The sequence below is a fragment of the Notolepis coatsorum genome (genome assembly GCF_963971535.1).
Source record: "Notolepis coatsorum genome assembly, chromosome: 19".
Taxonomy (NCBI): Eukaryota; Metazoa; Chordata; class Actinopteri; order Aulopiformes; family Paralepididae; genus Notolepis; species Notolepis coatsorum.
In genome coordinates, this window is record NC_140183.1 from 7,200,328 (window position 1) to 7,216,574 (window position 16,247).

At 42.2% G+C, this 16,247-nt stretch overlaps 1 protein-coding gene across 1 annotated transcript in view; it reads left to right on the plus strand.

Moving 5' to 3' along the window:
• The window catches only part of LOC311245992 (uncharacterized protein), a 78,043-nt gene that overhangs the window by 18,988 nt on the left and 42,808 nt on the right, over positions 1-16,247 (plus strand). Inside the window, exon 4 of the mRNA XM_084336042.1 lies at positions 5,773-5,888. Within this exon, the coding sequence (XP_084192168.1) occupies positions 5,773-5,888 (116 nt within the window). The remainder of the gene's footprint in view (positions 1-5,772; positions 5,889-16,247) is intronic.

The following is a 16,247-nucleotide window of genomic DNA, read 5'->3' on the forward strand; positions in this document are numbered from 1 at the left end:
ACATTATGACTTACCATTCTTGTCCGCGTCCTTCTGATGTGTGTATGTCCCTCCGCCTCGGTCTCACCTTGACGTTGAATCAACCACGCCACGCAGGCACTTCTCTATGGTTCCATATGGAAACGTCCGTCATGGCGGTGCCCGTCCGGTATAACGTTGATTCCAAAAAGGATGTCCCAGTTATTGATCGCCATCTGGTAGATCGATATGTCCATTGGCTGATGCTATATTCCTTACTGCATACTGAATTCAGCCTTGCAATAACTAAGTATTCCATGGGGCTGGGGGCAGCCCTGGTGCTGCTAGCTTCTTCCCCACACGAGGCCCTGCTGTGGCTGCTTTGGTCGGGTCGCTGTTTTTTGTGATACATTTATCCAACGAACCTCTCATCGAGTTATTGAACACTTCTTTTTTCTTTGCCTTCTTTCGTTGTAAATTCCCGGAGCCAAATTTCCACCCTTTATCGCGTTCTGTCGTCGACATTGTGTTAAATTTTTTTAGCACCACTCTCACTCAGTCATCCACCTTACTCTACACACCTGTGAGTGACCACCACTGCCACCAGTCCACGTGCCAGCGCTTAACACAATGGGGACCAGCCACGAGTTAATACGTGTTTCGAATCCATGCGTTGTGGACCAGAGGCACGTATATAGCCGTGGCAACTTGTTATTGTTTTATTCCATATTAATAACCGGATCAAGATCGCCGATCGACTCTGCAGATCTACCCGACTCTGTGGAATCGGCAACATGCAATACCGGCCAGATCCTCTTAGGGGCGCCATCGCTCCACTGCAGTACCATTGTGGGCGAATGGATTTTTTTTTACCCTCCAACAGAGTATCATATTACTCTAATCCCAAGCGAACATCATGAACCGTGTATCACGGTTCGAATCGCAGATCTCACCATGGAATAAGGGGATTTATCATCAACCAATGGACATATCGATCTACCAGATGCCGGTCGATAACGGGGAAATGCTGTAGGATATCCCACGGGCTGACAGTAAAACCTTATTCACCTAAATTACAGCCGGATTAGACATTGTTGTGAGACGCAAGCATTCGATCAGTGAATGTGGCTACTTCCACGGACACTCTTGGTAATCAATAATACTAATCGACGTTCCCCGCCGCCCCCCTTTCATCCATAGATGCTATGGGATAGTCCAGTTCATAAGCAGTTTGTGTTATTTCATTAGCATATATACAACAGAAATGCCGTTGAATATAACGTTAGTAGCCTTTAGCTCTATAAGTAGCTTTCCAGAAAATATATGAGACGAAATCTGCGATAAAGCTTATATTCACGGCGCTATAAAATGACAACCTATTGATGAATTTTTTTTTCTTTAAGCCATTTTGAAGGGACTCTTTATGAACTCAAATGACAATGAGAATGGACAGATAGCAATACTATAAAGTATAGATATAGCTCTACAAAGACACATCGGTTTGTCAACAAACCTTGGTCCTCTAGCACCATATTAGACGGCGCCGAACGGTCATCAAAGTGTTAATGGCAGCTTTTTATATGCGCGCCACTTCAGATTGATGACGCACACATCACGCTGCCTGTCGCAGGCATAGTGAGGAGTCTAATGTGAAATATATAAGCATGGATGTAAGTCACATTAGACACCTGTAAGCAAAACTAGATTTTCGGTCTGATGGAAAGTGATTGTTAACATTATATTTATTTTTATTTGTATATATTTTAAAAAATATATAATTCTGGGGTGGCACCTCAGGGGCACCTGAGATTTCAGGGGGGGCACGTGCCCCTGGTGCCCCAGTGGTAAAATCGCCACTGTGTGCCGGCAATATGGCCCCTGCATTTAACCACACTAAAGGCCCCCTGGGCTGTCCAGAGAGATACCTGACTAGAAATAATAGGACCCCTGGGCTGTCAAGAAGTGCCCGACTGGAAATAATATCACACAGCATAACAGATACTGGGGAATTTACAACAGCATTTATATGGCAAGAAAATGCCTTCCTTATGTTCCAGCACATATTCTGGGACAGGTCGTTAAGTCATTAGTTTTAAGCCACCTGGACTACTGCTTGTGATGTATGTGGCTGTGGGTGTTTTGACTACGTCACCTTTCCCACTCCTGCCCTCTAGGGGGTGAGCACTTCTTAAGGTGACAGTTCATGCCGCTTTGGGCAAGGCTTGTCTTAAACACAGTCACATTCTACAACAGGGGTCGGCAATTAGGTTTGCCCACGGGCCAAATTTTCCCCAAGCCATTGTGTGGCGGGCCAATGATAATGAAAAATGTTTAACTCTGTCAAAATAAACGACATATACATGTTTGCACTGTCTTTTTTCTATTATAAAGTGCCTCTCACACAGTGCATAACACATGAACAGATCAGTCATTTGATTTTAATGCAGGTGCTCTCATTATAAATCGAATGTATTATTATTAGTATAACACATGAACAGATCAGTAAGGGTGCATTTGATTTGAAGCACCGACGGCGGGTGTATTATACATCGAATGTATTATTATTATTATTATTATTATTATTATTATTATTATAACACATCAACAGATCAGTAGGGTGCATTTGATTTGAAGCACCACAGCGGGTGTATTATACATCGAATGTACAACTCACCATAATGCAGGCAGACCTGGGCTTATTATTGTTTCTGCTTCCTCCTCAATCCATGCTAATGTTTGAAATATGTCAAATGTCCACTCGCGTTGAATGCCCACCCATGTCCACCCAACTTGAACACAGTTGCTTGCTTCATTGAACCCATTCTGCAATCGGTTAATAAAGTTTTCAATCAATCAATCAATCAATCAATCAGCCTCGTGTTGCCATGTGAACACGCAAGAGACACGTTTTGCGATAAACCCGTATTTTAAATATGACTCCTCGTTTTGTTTGTGTCTTGGAAGTTGTAGTTTCCTCTTCTGGCGCCTGAGTTGGTATTTCCTCTTTGCAAGAAGCTACCTAAAGATGTTTAATTGCATTACTGTTTAATGCCAAATTGTATTTTTCATTTAATTCAAATACCTATAGCGCGGCGCCGTCATTTCAGGAGCTTCTTCAAGCACTCTTTTTATTTAAAGTTAATTGCATTGTTTTTGCATTGTTTTTAATTGCATTACTGTTCACATGCATGTGTGGTGCCGTCAGTCATGACTCGAGTAAAGATAAAGTTTGAATGATTTACTGAACTGGTGTTTTTATTTCATGGACTTGCGTGTTTCCCATTTCAGCACCAGCGCTGTCCACCTCACTTTGAGCAAGCCTATAGCACAGTACATTGCACTCACCTGTTATTCACTCTCAACATGGATAAAACATAAAGTATGCATATAATAAAAAGAATATATATATATAATATTAATATAATATAATATAAATATAATAATAATAATAAAAAAAAGATTAAAATAAAATAAATATCATATTCTCAAAATAAACTGACGGGCCAGAAATGATTGCTGGCGGGCCAATTTCGGCCCGCGGGCCGCCTATTGCCGATCCCTGTTCTACAATAACAGCATCCACACCTCTAAGCCTGAGTTTTTATATAGTCAAATGATCAGATGCAGTCACTTACACAATAATTTAACTAGAATGGCAGGATGAGGTAAAATCATGTTGCCTCGCCCAAAATCGAATGCCTTACGTTACGGAAACCAGTAATTTATCGAGCCATTACTTATTGGAATAGCTGCCCAGAACACATACGTCAATTAAATAGCAAATCATCATTTAAACATAAATTACGAATGTATTACTTGGCTAGTGAGCAGTAGTCCAGTGGTTATTTATTTTAGTTTTTAATTATTTGTTCTTATTATTTTCTTAACTGTGACAGGCTGAATATGGTAATGCTGCCCTTTACAGGCAATAATTAGCTCTTCATCTTTCATGTGCAATATTGTTTTTTTCTTTCTTTTGTATGCTGTCTTTTTTGGAGGATTGTAATAAGTTAGATTGTTGTATTGTGTTTATACTGAATATGTGTGTGTATATGTATGTATGTATATAGTGTGTGTATGTATTATGGGTGTAACGGTACGTGTATTCGTCCCGTGAATTTACGGTACTGGCTTCACTGTGCGGTACGCGCAGCCATACGAAGAATACGTCTCGTATACCACTAGGTGAAACTTTGCACTCTGCTCTCCCCTCCTCCGCTCACGTTTACTACACAGCCTAGGTGTCCCTAAAACAAAACCATTAATGAATTATTATGTTTGTAACACAGCAGGGTCATTAAAGTTTTACAGTTTTCTTTAGTTTTCTTGTTCGCCCAATAATGGTAACCAAGGGAGCGAACACACATGCCGACTTTCTCCGCTGACTTTCTCAGTCACAGCAAAAAAAAAAAAAAAAAAAGCACTACATACTTTTGGACTGATCATCTGAGCTCCTCTCCAGTTGCTGCTACTGTGTTTAAATCCAAAATATTGATAAATCCTCTGCCAATGCCATTGTTGTGTAACATGTCATCTGTTCTCTAGTCTTCTTCAGTCTCGGCTTCACATGAAATTAAATCCTCTCTACAAGTGAAACTAAGTTGTTGCATAAGTTGTTAACTCATTGGACGCCACTCACAAATAAAGTCGGGTTAACTCACCGACGGTTGAGCGCCAAACCCGAGAAAAGTCGGGTTTTCTATGGTTATTTCTTTTATTCGATATTCCCATTCATAATCCATCGAGGGAGCCTGTGTTATCATTGGGAATGAGTCATCCTTGGAAACTGGTTGGGCTGTACGTCGATCTAAAAAGTCCGGTCCGGGTTTTCCTAGTCGGGCATGGCGAGCGGTTATAACTCTGTTGGCAACACGATCAGATAATTGGAATATTCTTTTTGCAGTACATCCTAGTCAAGGTAAGGGCTATATGGTATCAATCTTGCATTGATCGAAGAATCCCTTCCCCGCGATCCGAACGTATGTGTGTAATGTGTGTGTGTAAGGTATTCCGTTGGTGACGATCAAAGCATAGAAAAACGACCCCCCCCCCCCCTTCACGCATTCATGAGGAAACATAACCGATAATATAGCGTTGATTTCAGATTGATTGTTGATATATGCGAGAAACGTCACAGTTTCTAGTGAAATGCACTAAACGCTGCATAGCGGCATTTTCTGGGATTACACAGGATTACTCTAAAACTATACTCATATTCACCACGGTATAAAACGGGAATGTATGGATGAAATTTTTTTTTTCTCATTATACTCTATGTCAAATGGGCAATAGTTTTATATCCATTGCTATGATATAAAATATAGTTTGAGCCCTGCTAACACCGCCATGTATCCCTATTCTTTAAAGCGGTGGCATTCTTACCACATGGTAAAGGGCGACCTCTAGGCGCTGATTGAGTTAAGGGGGCAGTAGGCAATTAATTTACTCATTGGATGCCTGAACACAGAATGACACCAGTATCACTGACTACCACGGCAAGCCTATAGAATAGCATTCTATTTAATAATAATAATTATAATAATAATTATAAATATATAATAATAATTATAAATATTCTTTTCCTGTTGTACCGAAATCGTACCGAACCGTGACACCAATAGAGGGGTACGTACCGAACTGTGGCTTCTGTGTACCGTTACACCCCTAGTATGTATGTATGTGTATACATGTATATATGTCTGTGTATATTGATATGTGGGACTTCGGACCCCAGGAAGACTAGCTGGTGCCATTGGCATCAGCTAATGGGGATCCTTTTTTAATAAATAAATAAAGATATGACTTTTCTCTCAGTTTCAGAAAAGGACACAGACTGGTTTGTAATCCAAGGTTATGAGGAGCTTGGAGAGAAAAGTGGAGCTAAACTACAGACAAGACTCTTGGAAATCCCGCTCAAGAGATTGTCAACGGTAAGATGGGGAAGAAAATATTACATTGGGAGTTGTTTTGCATAACCATTTGCAGATTTTATATGAGAACTTTTACATGATAAAAAATATAGATATACTATATATATATATGTAACCTTAATGGTTGAATATATAGAAACTGCGCCACTCTCTGTTAAGGGGAGAGACCCTCATTCATTGTTACACATTTATGTTCCCAGTTCCCAGACCACTAAGGCTGAGCCCGAACGTTCGAACGTTCCGCTGACATTCGGACTTTAATTAATAGGTTCGAACGTTCGGTGAAAAAAAAAAAAAGGATGCGCACGGGGTTGAGGTGATGTGAATGCGAGGCGCTCGGCTCAACCAGTATGGTCTGCCGGGCTGCAGCGGGATACTATTTCTCAACCAGAGCTCTATTTTGATTGACAGGCGATTCTGCCAATTACGTCACACCGCTTGCACCCGCCTCTGCTGTTACCACCAATCGGCAAGCCTCAACAGACTTACCGTAGCTACCGGGGAGCCGTAGTTAGCTCCCCGCCGAGGAAGTAATCGGTAACAAGGTTTCCGTAGGTGAACCTGCAGAAGGATCATTAATGAATACCAGCCTTTTTCGGCCACGGAGCGCGAGCTTCATGGCGGGAGGTGGTTGCGTTGGAAACAACAGCAGGCGCACGGTGGACAGACCCGTCCACCGTCTACCTCGGAACGGTGGTAGGGCGGACGGGCGGCAGGCGTGTTGGGAGCCCGGCCGTTCCGAGGTAGACGGTGGACGGGTCTGTTGAGCCGAGGCGTGCGCCTCTCCTCCCGGCTCCCCTCCCCGTCGTCCAAGAGTGAATACCTGTTATTGAACGTGTAACACTAACTATATAACGTTAATGCCATAAAATTAATGCATTTGTTTATCTAGCCCCTTACGTGACTGCAAGGGCTATTGTTTATCATACTTTGATTCAGTAGCTTGTTTATTTTCTTCTGAGTGCTTTGTTTAATTACATGTTTACATGAACAGCCACCACTGTAAACAACATGTTTTTCACCAATAGACTATGCAATGCCGCCCTCCGTAGGATCTATAATAATACAATAAAAAAAAAAATATTATTAAAAAAAATGTAAAAAAAAAATTTATTAAAAAAAAGATTTATAAATTTTTTTTTTTAAACGAACGTTCGAACGTTCGTTCGATAAACCCTGGCGAACGTTCGAACCCTAAAAACAGGGTTCGGGCTCAGCCTTACAGACCACACAGGGTTTCTAATAAAAGAACAGGCGTACAACAGAGGTTTTTGTATTCCCAAGATTAGACACTTTATTAAATAAAAACACTAAAAAGGGATCATACCCAACTGGACCAATCTAGACCACCATTACTAGTAATTAAAAAGGATATTGCACACAAACTCAGCACTGCACCTCTATAGAGCACACACACAGCACATCTAATAAATAGGACACATCACTGCACTGCTGGATAAAATACACAATAAAATAAAGCGGTCAGATGGCACAGAGGTAAAAATGGAAACTAATTAAAACTCTAAAAAGGAAATTACTTGACGCACAGAAGTTAAAAAGAGGAAAAACAGTGGCTGCCCTACACGCCGTGTCGGTCCAGCCTGGAAATACAAACAATTGTTAACACCATGTAATACTGAATGTGCCACACAAAAGCATAAATTAACAATTAAAATGTCACGCCCACCTCAAGCTCCCAATTGCCAGCCAGCAACTGTGCTCCCAGACACCAGGATGGTTGGCCACACAAAACACGTCTACACAAAAGATAGAATAAATGATAAATGATAAATGATAAAAGATAAATAGAAGTTGGCAAGGGTGAACAGATCTATCAAATTAGTGTTTTAACCTGCTCATACCTTAAAAACCTGTGGGGCAGCACAACCTCCTCTGCAACTGTAATCACCTGGAGTGTAAATGCCAGCTGACGAGAACAAACGTGAGTTTGGTCAAAGTCTCACGTGACTTCCTTTTCAAGGCTAGCAGTACCTGGCCAGAGAACTCCTTGGTCCTAGTGTACCTCAGGTTACATACACCCCCACTTTAAAAGGTTGCCGTCCCGGGAACATAATTTACCCTAATCTTAGTCCCATGGCCATAAGACTACTTGGTGGGAATTAACGGCTGGAGCGAATGGGGCTAAAGGTCGGGGCAGGTTGAAAGGGTTAGAATGCTGACCTGCCGTTGTTCTGTTTGATCGGCTCCCAGCCGCCAGGTTGCAAACCGGTCATTAGTCCTGATGGCTGCGGGGCAGAGGAAGGGGGTGATTCTGATGGCTGCAGGGCAGTCCTCGACTAAGGGCAGGGGGGCTGATACGGGGCCAGTCTCTTGAGGTCGGAGCTCTAGTGCTGGTTCCATTTGCTGCTGGTCCTGTTGGTTCATAGGAGTGGTCAGGGTTCCTGACAGAAAGCTGTCGTCCATTTCCCACTCTAGTGAAGGCACTCTGTCCCTTGCTCTAGCCGGGATTAACCCCGTCAGTGGTTCAGACACCGGGGCTCCATTGGCTTTGATCAGTCTCAATTCTGAGTGGTGGATGTTCTTCTGCTGCTCTGGGTGGTCTCGGGACTGGATCTTGTATACGGTGCCAGCCTTATCTAGGCATTCCATGACTTGGTAGACCGTTGATTCCCACATGTCTTGGATTTTTCGTTGTCCTGTTCCATGGTTCTTCTTGTAGACTAAAGTCCCTGTAAAGAGGATGGGTGTGTTTGGCTCAGGCCGCCGGTGCTCTCTGGACATAGCAGCTGCCTCGAGATACCTCCGGGCATTCACATAGACAGAGGCTAGGTGATCTTGGTGTCTGGTCACCCAATCTTCCAGTGTGGTGGCCGTCTGTTTTTCCTCTCTTTGACCCAGAAGCAGATCGACAGGCAGCTGGGGCTTCTGGCCAAACATCAGTTCGTAGGGCGAGTGGCCTGTTGACTGGTGGGCAGTGGTATTGTATGCGAATAGTAGCTGAGGGAGCACTTGAGGCCACTTTCGTTTCTTCCCCTGTGGGAGGGAGCGCAAGAGATCGAAGATGGTTCTATTAAATCTCTCGCATTGTCCATTCCCCTCTGGGTGGTATGGGGTGCTCCTGCTCTTTGCCACACCATACAACTGGCAGAGGCGCTTGAGTAGCTCTCCTTCAAAGTTGCGGCCTTGGTCAGAGTGAATCCGTTTTGGCACTCCGTATGTATAGAACCACTTTTCGGTGAGGATCTTGACCACTGTGTGAGCCTTCTGATCAGACGTGGGATACGCCTGGCTGAATTTGAAGAAGAATCGGTGACGACCAGAATATTCTCTCTGCCATCACTGGCCCTTTCCTTTCCAAGGTGGCGAAATCAATGGCGATTACCTCCAATGGCTTGTAAGCCATTAGATGTCCCATGGTGGTCCGGACTGTTGGCCGTACTGCCTTTGCCACAACGCACCGCTCAAACTCTTTGCACCACCGGTCGATATCCAAACGCATGTTCGACCAGTAACACCTCTCCCGGACTAGGCCAGTTGTCCTCTCTGCTCCTTGGTGGCCATGATTGTCGTGTAGACTGGTCAGTACCTCGACCTGCAATGCTTTGGGTAGCAGTAGCTGGTGTACAGCCTCTTGGCTTGGGGGTATCCAGATCTCCCGGTAAAGTACCCCGTGCTTCTCCCTGATCCTCTTCCATTGTCGAGCCAGCTCCAACACCTGAGGCGGTTCTCTGACCCTTTCTGCTCCATTTGGGGGCCACCCTCTTCTCCAATAGGGCAGGAAGGCTTTAATCACAGGGTCGGCGGCTTGCAGGGCCTGCAGATCAGCCTGGGTGCGCACTGGAGCTGCGTCCACAGCCATAGTGTGGGCTGTGAGCTCTGGTGTCCTGCTGGGGCTCTGAGTGGTGGTCTGCCACTTGCGATGGGATGGCGATGCCAGGGAGGGCTGCAGAGATGGGCTGAGTGTTTGGGAGGCGAGAAAGGGCGTCGCCATTTCGATTGACAGGGCCCGGTCGGTACTTAATGTCAAAGTTGAAACTGGCCAACTCCGAGGCCCATCGTTGCTCTACAGCTGCCAGCTTAGCTGTCTGCAGATAGTTCAGGGGGTTGTTTGTGTAGATGGTGAACGTGGTTCCCAAGAGGTATTCTCGCAACTTTTCGGTCACCGCCCACTTCAGCGACAGAAACTCCAACTTCATGGAGCTGTAATTTGACATGTTTCTCTGTCTTCCTAAGCCCCCTGCTGGCAAACGCAATCGGCCTGCGTGCTCCATCTTGTTCTTGTGAGAGTACTGCGCCGAGGCCCTGATGGCTGGCATCAATTTCTAGAATAAAGGGCTGCTTAAAGTCCTTAAGGGGAGAGACCCTCATTCATTGTTACACATTTATGTTCCGAGTTCCCAGACCACACAGGGTTTCTAATAAAAGAACAGGCGTACAACAGAGGTTTTTGTATTCCCAAGATTTGACACTTTATTAAATAAAAACACTAAAAAGGGATCATACCCAACTGGACCAATCTAGACCACCATTACTAGTAATTAAAAAGGATATTGCACACAAACTCAGCACTGCACCTCTATAGAGCTCTATAGATGGCTGGCATCAATTTCTAGAATAAAGGGCTGCTTAAAGTCTGCATACCCCAAGACTGGGGTGGTGGTCAGCTTCGTTTTCAGGGTCTGAAAGGCCTGTTCACACTGTTCATTCCAGTGTCCTTGTAACTTTACACTGGATTTTGAGCGGGGCTTTTTGTTGGTTCCCTGTAGCTTGGCAACAAGCCGGTGGAGTGGAGCGGCATGCTTAGCGAAACCTTCAACGAAACGCCGATAGTAAGGGAAGGAATGCATCCAAACGGAAGGGGTGTACTCTAACTGGAGGGGGGTTCAAAGGGGTTTTAGGTGTAGTTCTTTTGAAAGTTGCAAATCTCTGTCTCTTTTCTCTCTCTCTCTCCCGCTCCCCCCCCCTTCTCTCTCTCTCCTCTCTAACTGTTGGTTAGGTATGATGTGTTTAGTGGTTGATAATCGGCAGGTATGGTCCATTAATGAACTATTGTGTTGACATATTTAATTAATGTCAAAAGGGGGGTTGGTATTTTCAGTTAATTAATATCTTACAACCAGCTCCTCTGGTCAATCATGAGTGCATAGGTCTCCCTCACTCTGGAATGTGCAGGCTGTGACCAAGCCAGGCCATGCACCCAGAAATACTTTGACCTGATGACCTGTGTGACCAGTGCATGCATGGCTGTATCGGGCCTCCGGCCACAGGCCAGTGAGAGGAGCAAACCAGATTCATCCTTAGATTACCTTATATGCCAAGAATGTCGGATCATCTATTATTAACCAGTGGCTTGCTAAATTTGGAACTCCCACATAGTATAAATGGCATGGTTGTTTTTCATTCTGGAGCCTCTCAGCCCCGTGGAGGGCTGGTTGTCTCCAGGACTGTTCCTCGTTCTCCGTGTGTTCCTGTCAATAAAATCCATCGATTTACTTCACCTTTGTCTCCTGAATCTCTGTCCAGCTGGCTCATACACAGGGTTCGTACGGGTGCTGGAAATCCTTGAAAATGCTTGTATTTCAATGTGCTGTTTTCAAGGTTTTAAATGTGCTTGAATTGTGTATAAAGTGCTGGAAAGTTATTGAAATTGTAATTGCATTTTATACTTTAATAATAAATCGCTATCTGACTGAATAGTTTGGTTTTTAGACAAAAAATAAAATAAGTTGGAGCGACTCGCGAGCCTATTTTGCATTCGCCTTTCATGCGAAATGAAATGTGGCTCGGCCCCACCCCGTAGTGTTTTTACCTGTGCCATGAGAACAGCGCGCGTGTGTGTGTGGCCAAAATGCCGGGAGGCTGCCGTTTTAATGAGCTCTGGCTCGGAGATATCAAATATAATTCAGAGGAGAACATCCTCGAGTAGCCGTGTGCAAAATATGCAGAAAGGACTTGAAGATTTTTACCATGGGGATTGGGGGAGTCTGCACGTTCGAGCCACGTTGAAAGGTGAGCCACTGAGCCATGGGTGTTATTAACGTGTCTCGGCCTGGCTCGCCAGGTAACTAAGTTCGAGACTACAAGTGCTCCACAGTCCACACCTGTCTCCGTAAATGTTTGTTATAAAAATACCACTTCAATAATCGAAATAGTCAAGTAACAGGCAAAATACACTAATGGAATTACAAACTCGTGTTTACCGGACTCTGTTTTTCACCGCAGTGTTGTATAGGGGTGGGAATCACCAGTTTCATCATGATACGATACGATATCGATTCTTTGGACAACGATACGATATTTGCCGATATCACAAAGTCTCTCACGATACAATACGATACGATTAGATTCAGGTGCCTGCGATCGATATGAGATGATATCATATGCCCATTTAACACAATCAGTTATGAGACTCGCCACAGGATTTTCAAAATAAGAGTATCGATATGAATCGATCTTATTACATCGCATCGATCCGATTCGATCGTTGATAATTACATCGATGTATCGATGTATCGTCCCACCCCTAGTGTTGTAGCATGTAACGTTAGGCAAATCAACGTTAGCTAATTTCCTTTCATGTATTTCAAAACACGAAAACTTGTTGTGTATTGAAATGGTATTTTATTTTTATAACGGAACATTTACGGAGACTGGTGTGGAACTGGTGTGGAGCAGTTGTAGTCTGGAACGCAGTAACGTACTGTCTACCTGTATGTCGTGTATGTCATAAATGTTATGATGAATTGAAAATGGCGGACCCTGATGTAAACAAGACGAAAGTATTTCTCTGGTCTGCATCCCCTTAACAATTGTGTGTATTGAGCCATAGTGTATTGTACCCATTCTGCAATCTGTTAATAACGTTTTCAATCAAACGTGACGAGCCAGGCCAATTTTAGCATGTTTATTTATGGAATATGCAATCTAACAGCTAACGTGACCTTTACAGTTAATTACATGGATAATAATGTTAAGGTAGTTGGTTCATTCCAGGCCATCATTAGGCTCAGTCTAAAATTCATAGGCAGTAGCCTATAAATGAAAATGAAATATACATTTATAATATCATAATGATCCATTTAGATTAGATGTCAACATTAAACAATAAATACTCTTAAAGTTAAGTGCAACCAGTGAGATTAAATTAATAAAACACTTTGTTTTATTTATAACATGCTGCTCCTTTTTATTTAGGGAAGAAGCATCAAATTCTGATGAAAGCACGTCTAAATCCAGGTCCTGCATTAGTGGATTATTTCCAGCAGACAAGCAATGCATCAAGCAGCACAGCTACATCCACATCAACAACCAGCAGTGTAGTGAGAGCCAGAGCAGCCAGTGGAGGAGCTTGCAGTGGAGTTGCCCCTCTACCATCCCCAGGCTCATCCAAGAACCAGTCAACCAGCAACACCACAGGCACCATTAAATCATTTGTTACCTCTAATCCAACACTTCAAGCTGAAATATGCTGGGCAACAAAAGCTGTAACCAGCCACTATTCCTACCATTCATGTAATGACATGGGGGCCATGTTTCAAACAATGTTTCCTGACAGTGAGATAGCAAAGCAATTTACTTGTGGGGAGAATAAAGTGGCATACCTCACCACATTTGGGATAGCTCCTCATTTCTCTTCCCTGAAAACTTTATTAACAGATTGCAGAATGGGTACAATACAGTACGGCTCAATACACACAATTATTAAGGGGATGCAGACCAGAGCAATACTTTCGTCTTGTTTACATCAGGGTCCCCCATGTTCAATTCATCATGACATTTATGACATACACGACATACTGCATAACACATCGGCTCAGCTATATATCAGTTATATATGATGCCAAGTCTACATAATTTTGGTTGTTTAGCACAATAACATCTGATTTAATGTGATGGAAGAAGTGAAATAATCATTTTGAGTAAATATTTAATTTACCACAGCCGCATAAGATGCTGGAAAATCTTGAAATTGCACATTGAAAATGCTTGAAAAGTGCTTGCATTTTGCCTTGGAAAAGGTGTACAAACCTGATACATATCAATCCAAAGAACTCTATTTTTAATATCTATCATACAGTACAGATATCCTCATAAGTATCTATTAATTTGTATCAATTAGATACTCTTTGGGCTTGTTTGTATCTACTTATTCTGAAAGAGTTGAACTAATTATTTTCTCATTCGATTATTCATTGCATTAAGCCTACTGCCAGCAGGCACATTTAAAGAAATATAATCTGAATTATTGGGGTAATGAGGGACTTAACATTAGCCTATAGATTATGCATTTAACTTGTCGGCGAGGCTATTGAGCCGTACTGTATTGTACCCATTCTGCAATCTGTTATAAAGTTTTCAATCAATCAATCAATGCCGTTAGAAAATCAGGATTTCTGCGATCGACACCTGCTGTCTTTTCAGGTGAGGCGCAATTATCCTGAGTATCAAGTCTGGTTCGAATTAACAAGACTGAATCAGGCCTTCGAGGAACGGGGAAAGCCTGGATTCAAACATCGGGTTAATTGAATCTGGATAATGGGACTTTTGATCGACTTAGTTGAACCAGGTACGGGGAATAGGGCCCAGGTGGAGAGTGTTGAGAGGTGTAGAGCATTAATAAGAATAATAAACTTTATTTGTATAGCACCTTTCATACAAGAATTGTAGCTCAAAGTGCTTCACAACAGAAAAAAGACGGGCACAAAATGAGCACATAAAGTGCAGACATATAAAATCAGTTTTTCACATTAGGACATCCCAATAGGCCACCTTGTTTATTGTTTACTTAATAATAATAATAATAATAATAATAATAATAATAATAATAATAACTTTATTTGTATAGCACTTTTCATACAGAGGTTGCAGTTCAAAGTGCTTCACAACAGTAAAAAATACAGGCATAAGCGAGCATAAAAAGATAGACGGGTAGCAAGGTATGGCAAATCAGTGTTTCACATTAGGATCTAGCATCCCAATAGGCTCTCCGCTTACAGTTTTCAGTAACACAAATAGTAAAAATTGTTTAAAATGATTCAGTTTAAAAATAGTCAAAAAATTATAAAATAGAACGGACATAAAAAAATACAGGCATGAGCGAGCATAGCAAGGTATGGCACATCAGTGTTTCACATTAGGATCTAGCATCCTAATAGGCTCTCTATTCAGTAATACAAATAATCAGTGTTTCACATTTGGATCTAGCAAATAATAAAAATAGTTTAAAATTATTCAGTTTAAAAATAGTCATCAGTAAGAAGTAAAAAGTGCAATAACCGACACATGAATTTGATAGGCAGTGTACAAGAGTAGGCAGGGTAAGAATAGTGCAGGTAAATACAAGTTGTGTCAGGATATCCCTGATGTTTCCTCTTGCCACTAGGTGGTAGCAGATATCTATCAGTGAAATGCCTGAGCAAAGAGATAGGTTTTAAGCTGTCTTTTAAAGATGTCTAGCGAGTTGGCTTCCCTGATGTTTTGGGGTAGTTTGTTCCATAGTTTTGGGGCATAGTTGATAAAGGCTGCATTACCCATCCTCTTTTTTTTTTTCACTTTTTTGTTTATTATACTTTTTTGAGGACATAGACATTATAAGTATATGTCTGTATATATACATTGTTGTATTGTCATTGTCCACATAGAACAGATAACAACATTAAACAGAAGAAAATAAAATAAAAAAATAAAAAACAAGAAAAAATAAAACAGAGTTCAAAAGTAAATAATAATACAAACAAACACTGACTTGGTCGCTCGACAGTCGTCTCAAACGTATATACATAGTATATCAAATATATAGCACATGTTTAGGTACCCAAATATGCTTCTCCAATGTATATCCGGTATATCAAATAACTCACGTTGAATTAACATTCACACAGATGAATACCAACAAGCAGCATACAAATTGTTATTCTGGAATAGTATGGAACTGTACATCATCCACAAGTACAAGGAATGAACCCCACGTTTTCTTGAACATAGATGAAGAACCTCTCAGAGTGCATCTTATCTTTTCAAGTTTGATAAAGTATAGTATGTCTCTAATCCAGTGAAGGTGAGTGGGGGGAGCAGCGGACTTCCATTTAAACAGAATCAGCCGCCTGGCCAGTAGAGTGGTAAATGCCACAATGTGTGCTTTGTGCTTTGAAAGTGATAACATAGGTGGGGAGTATCCAAAAAGCGCTGTCAATACATTTGGTTCAAGATTTGTCTCAATACTTCCCGAGATGGTTTCAAAAATATTTGTCCAATACCTGTGCAAGGAGGGGCATGTCCAAAACATGTGAGTATATGTGGCTGGGGCCGAATGACATCTATCACATATAGGATCGATATCTTCATACATTTTGGCTAATCTGACTTTCGTCAGGTGTACTCGATGAACAATTTTGCATT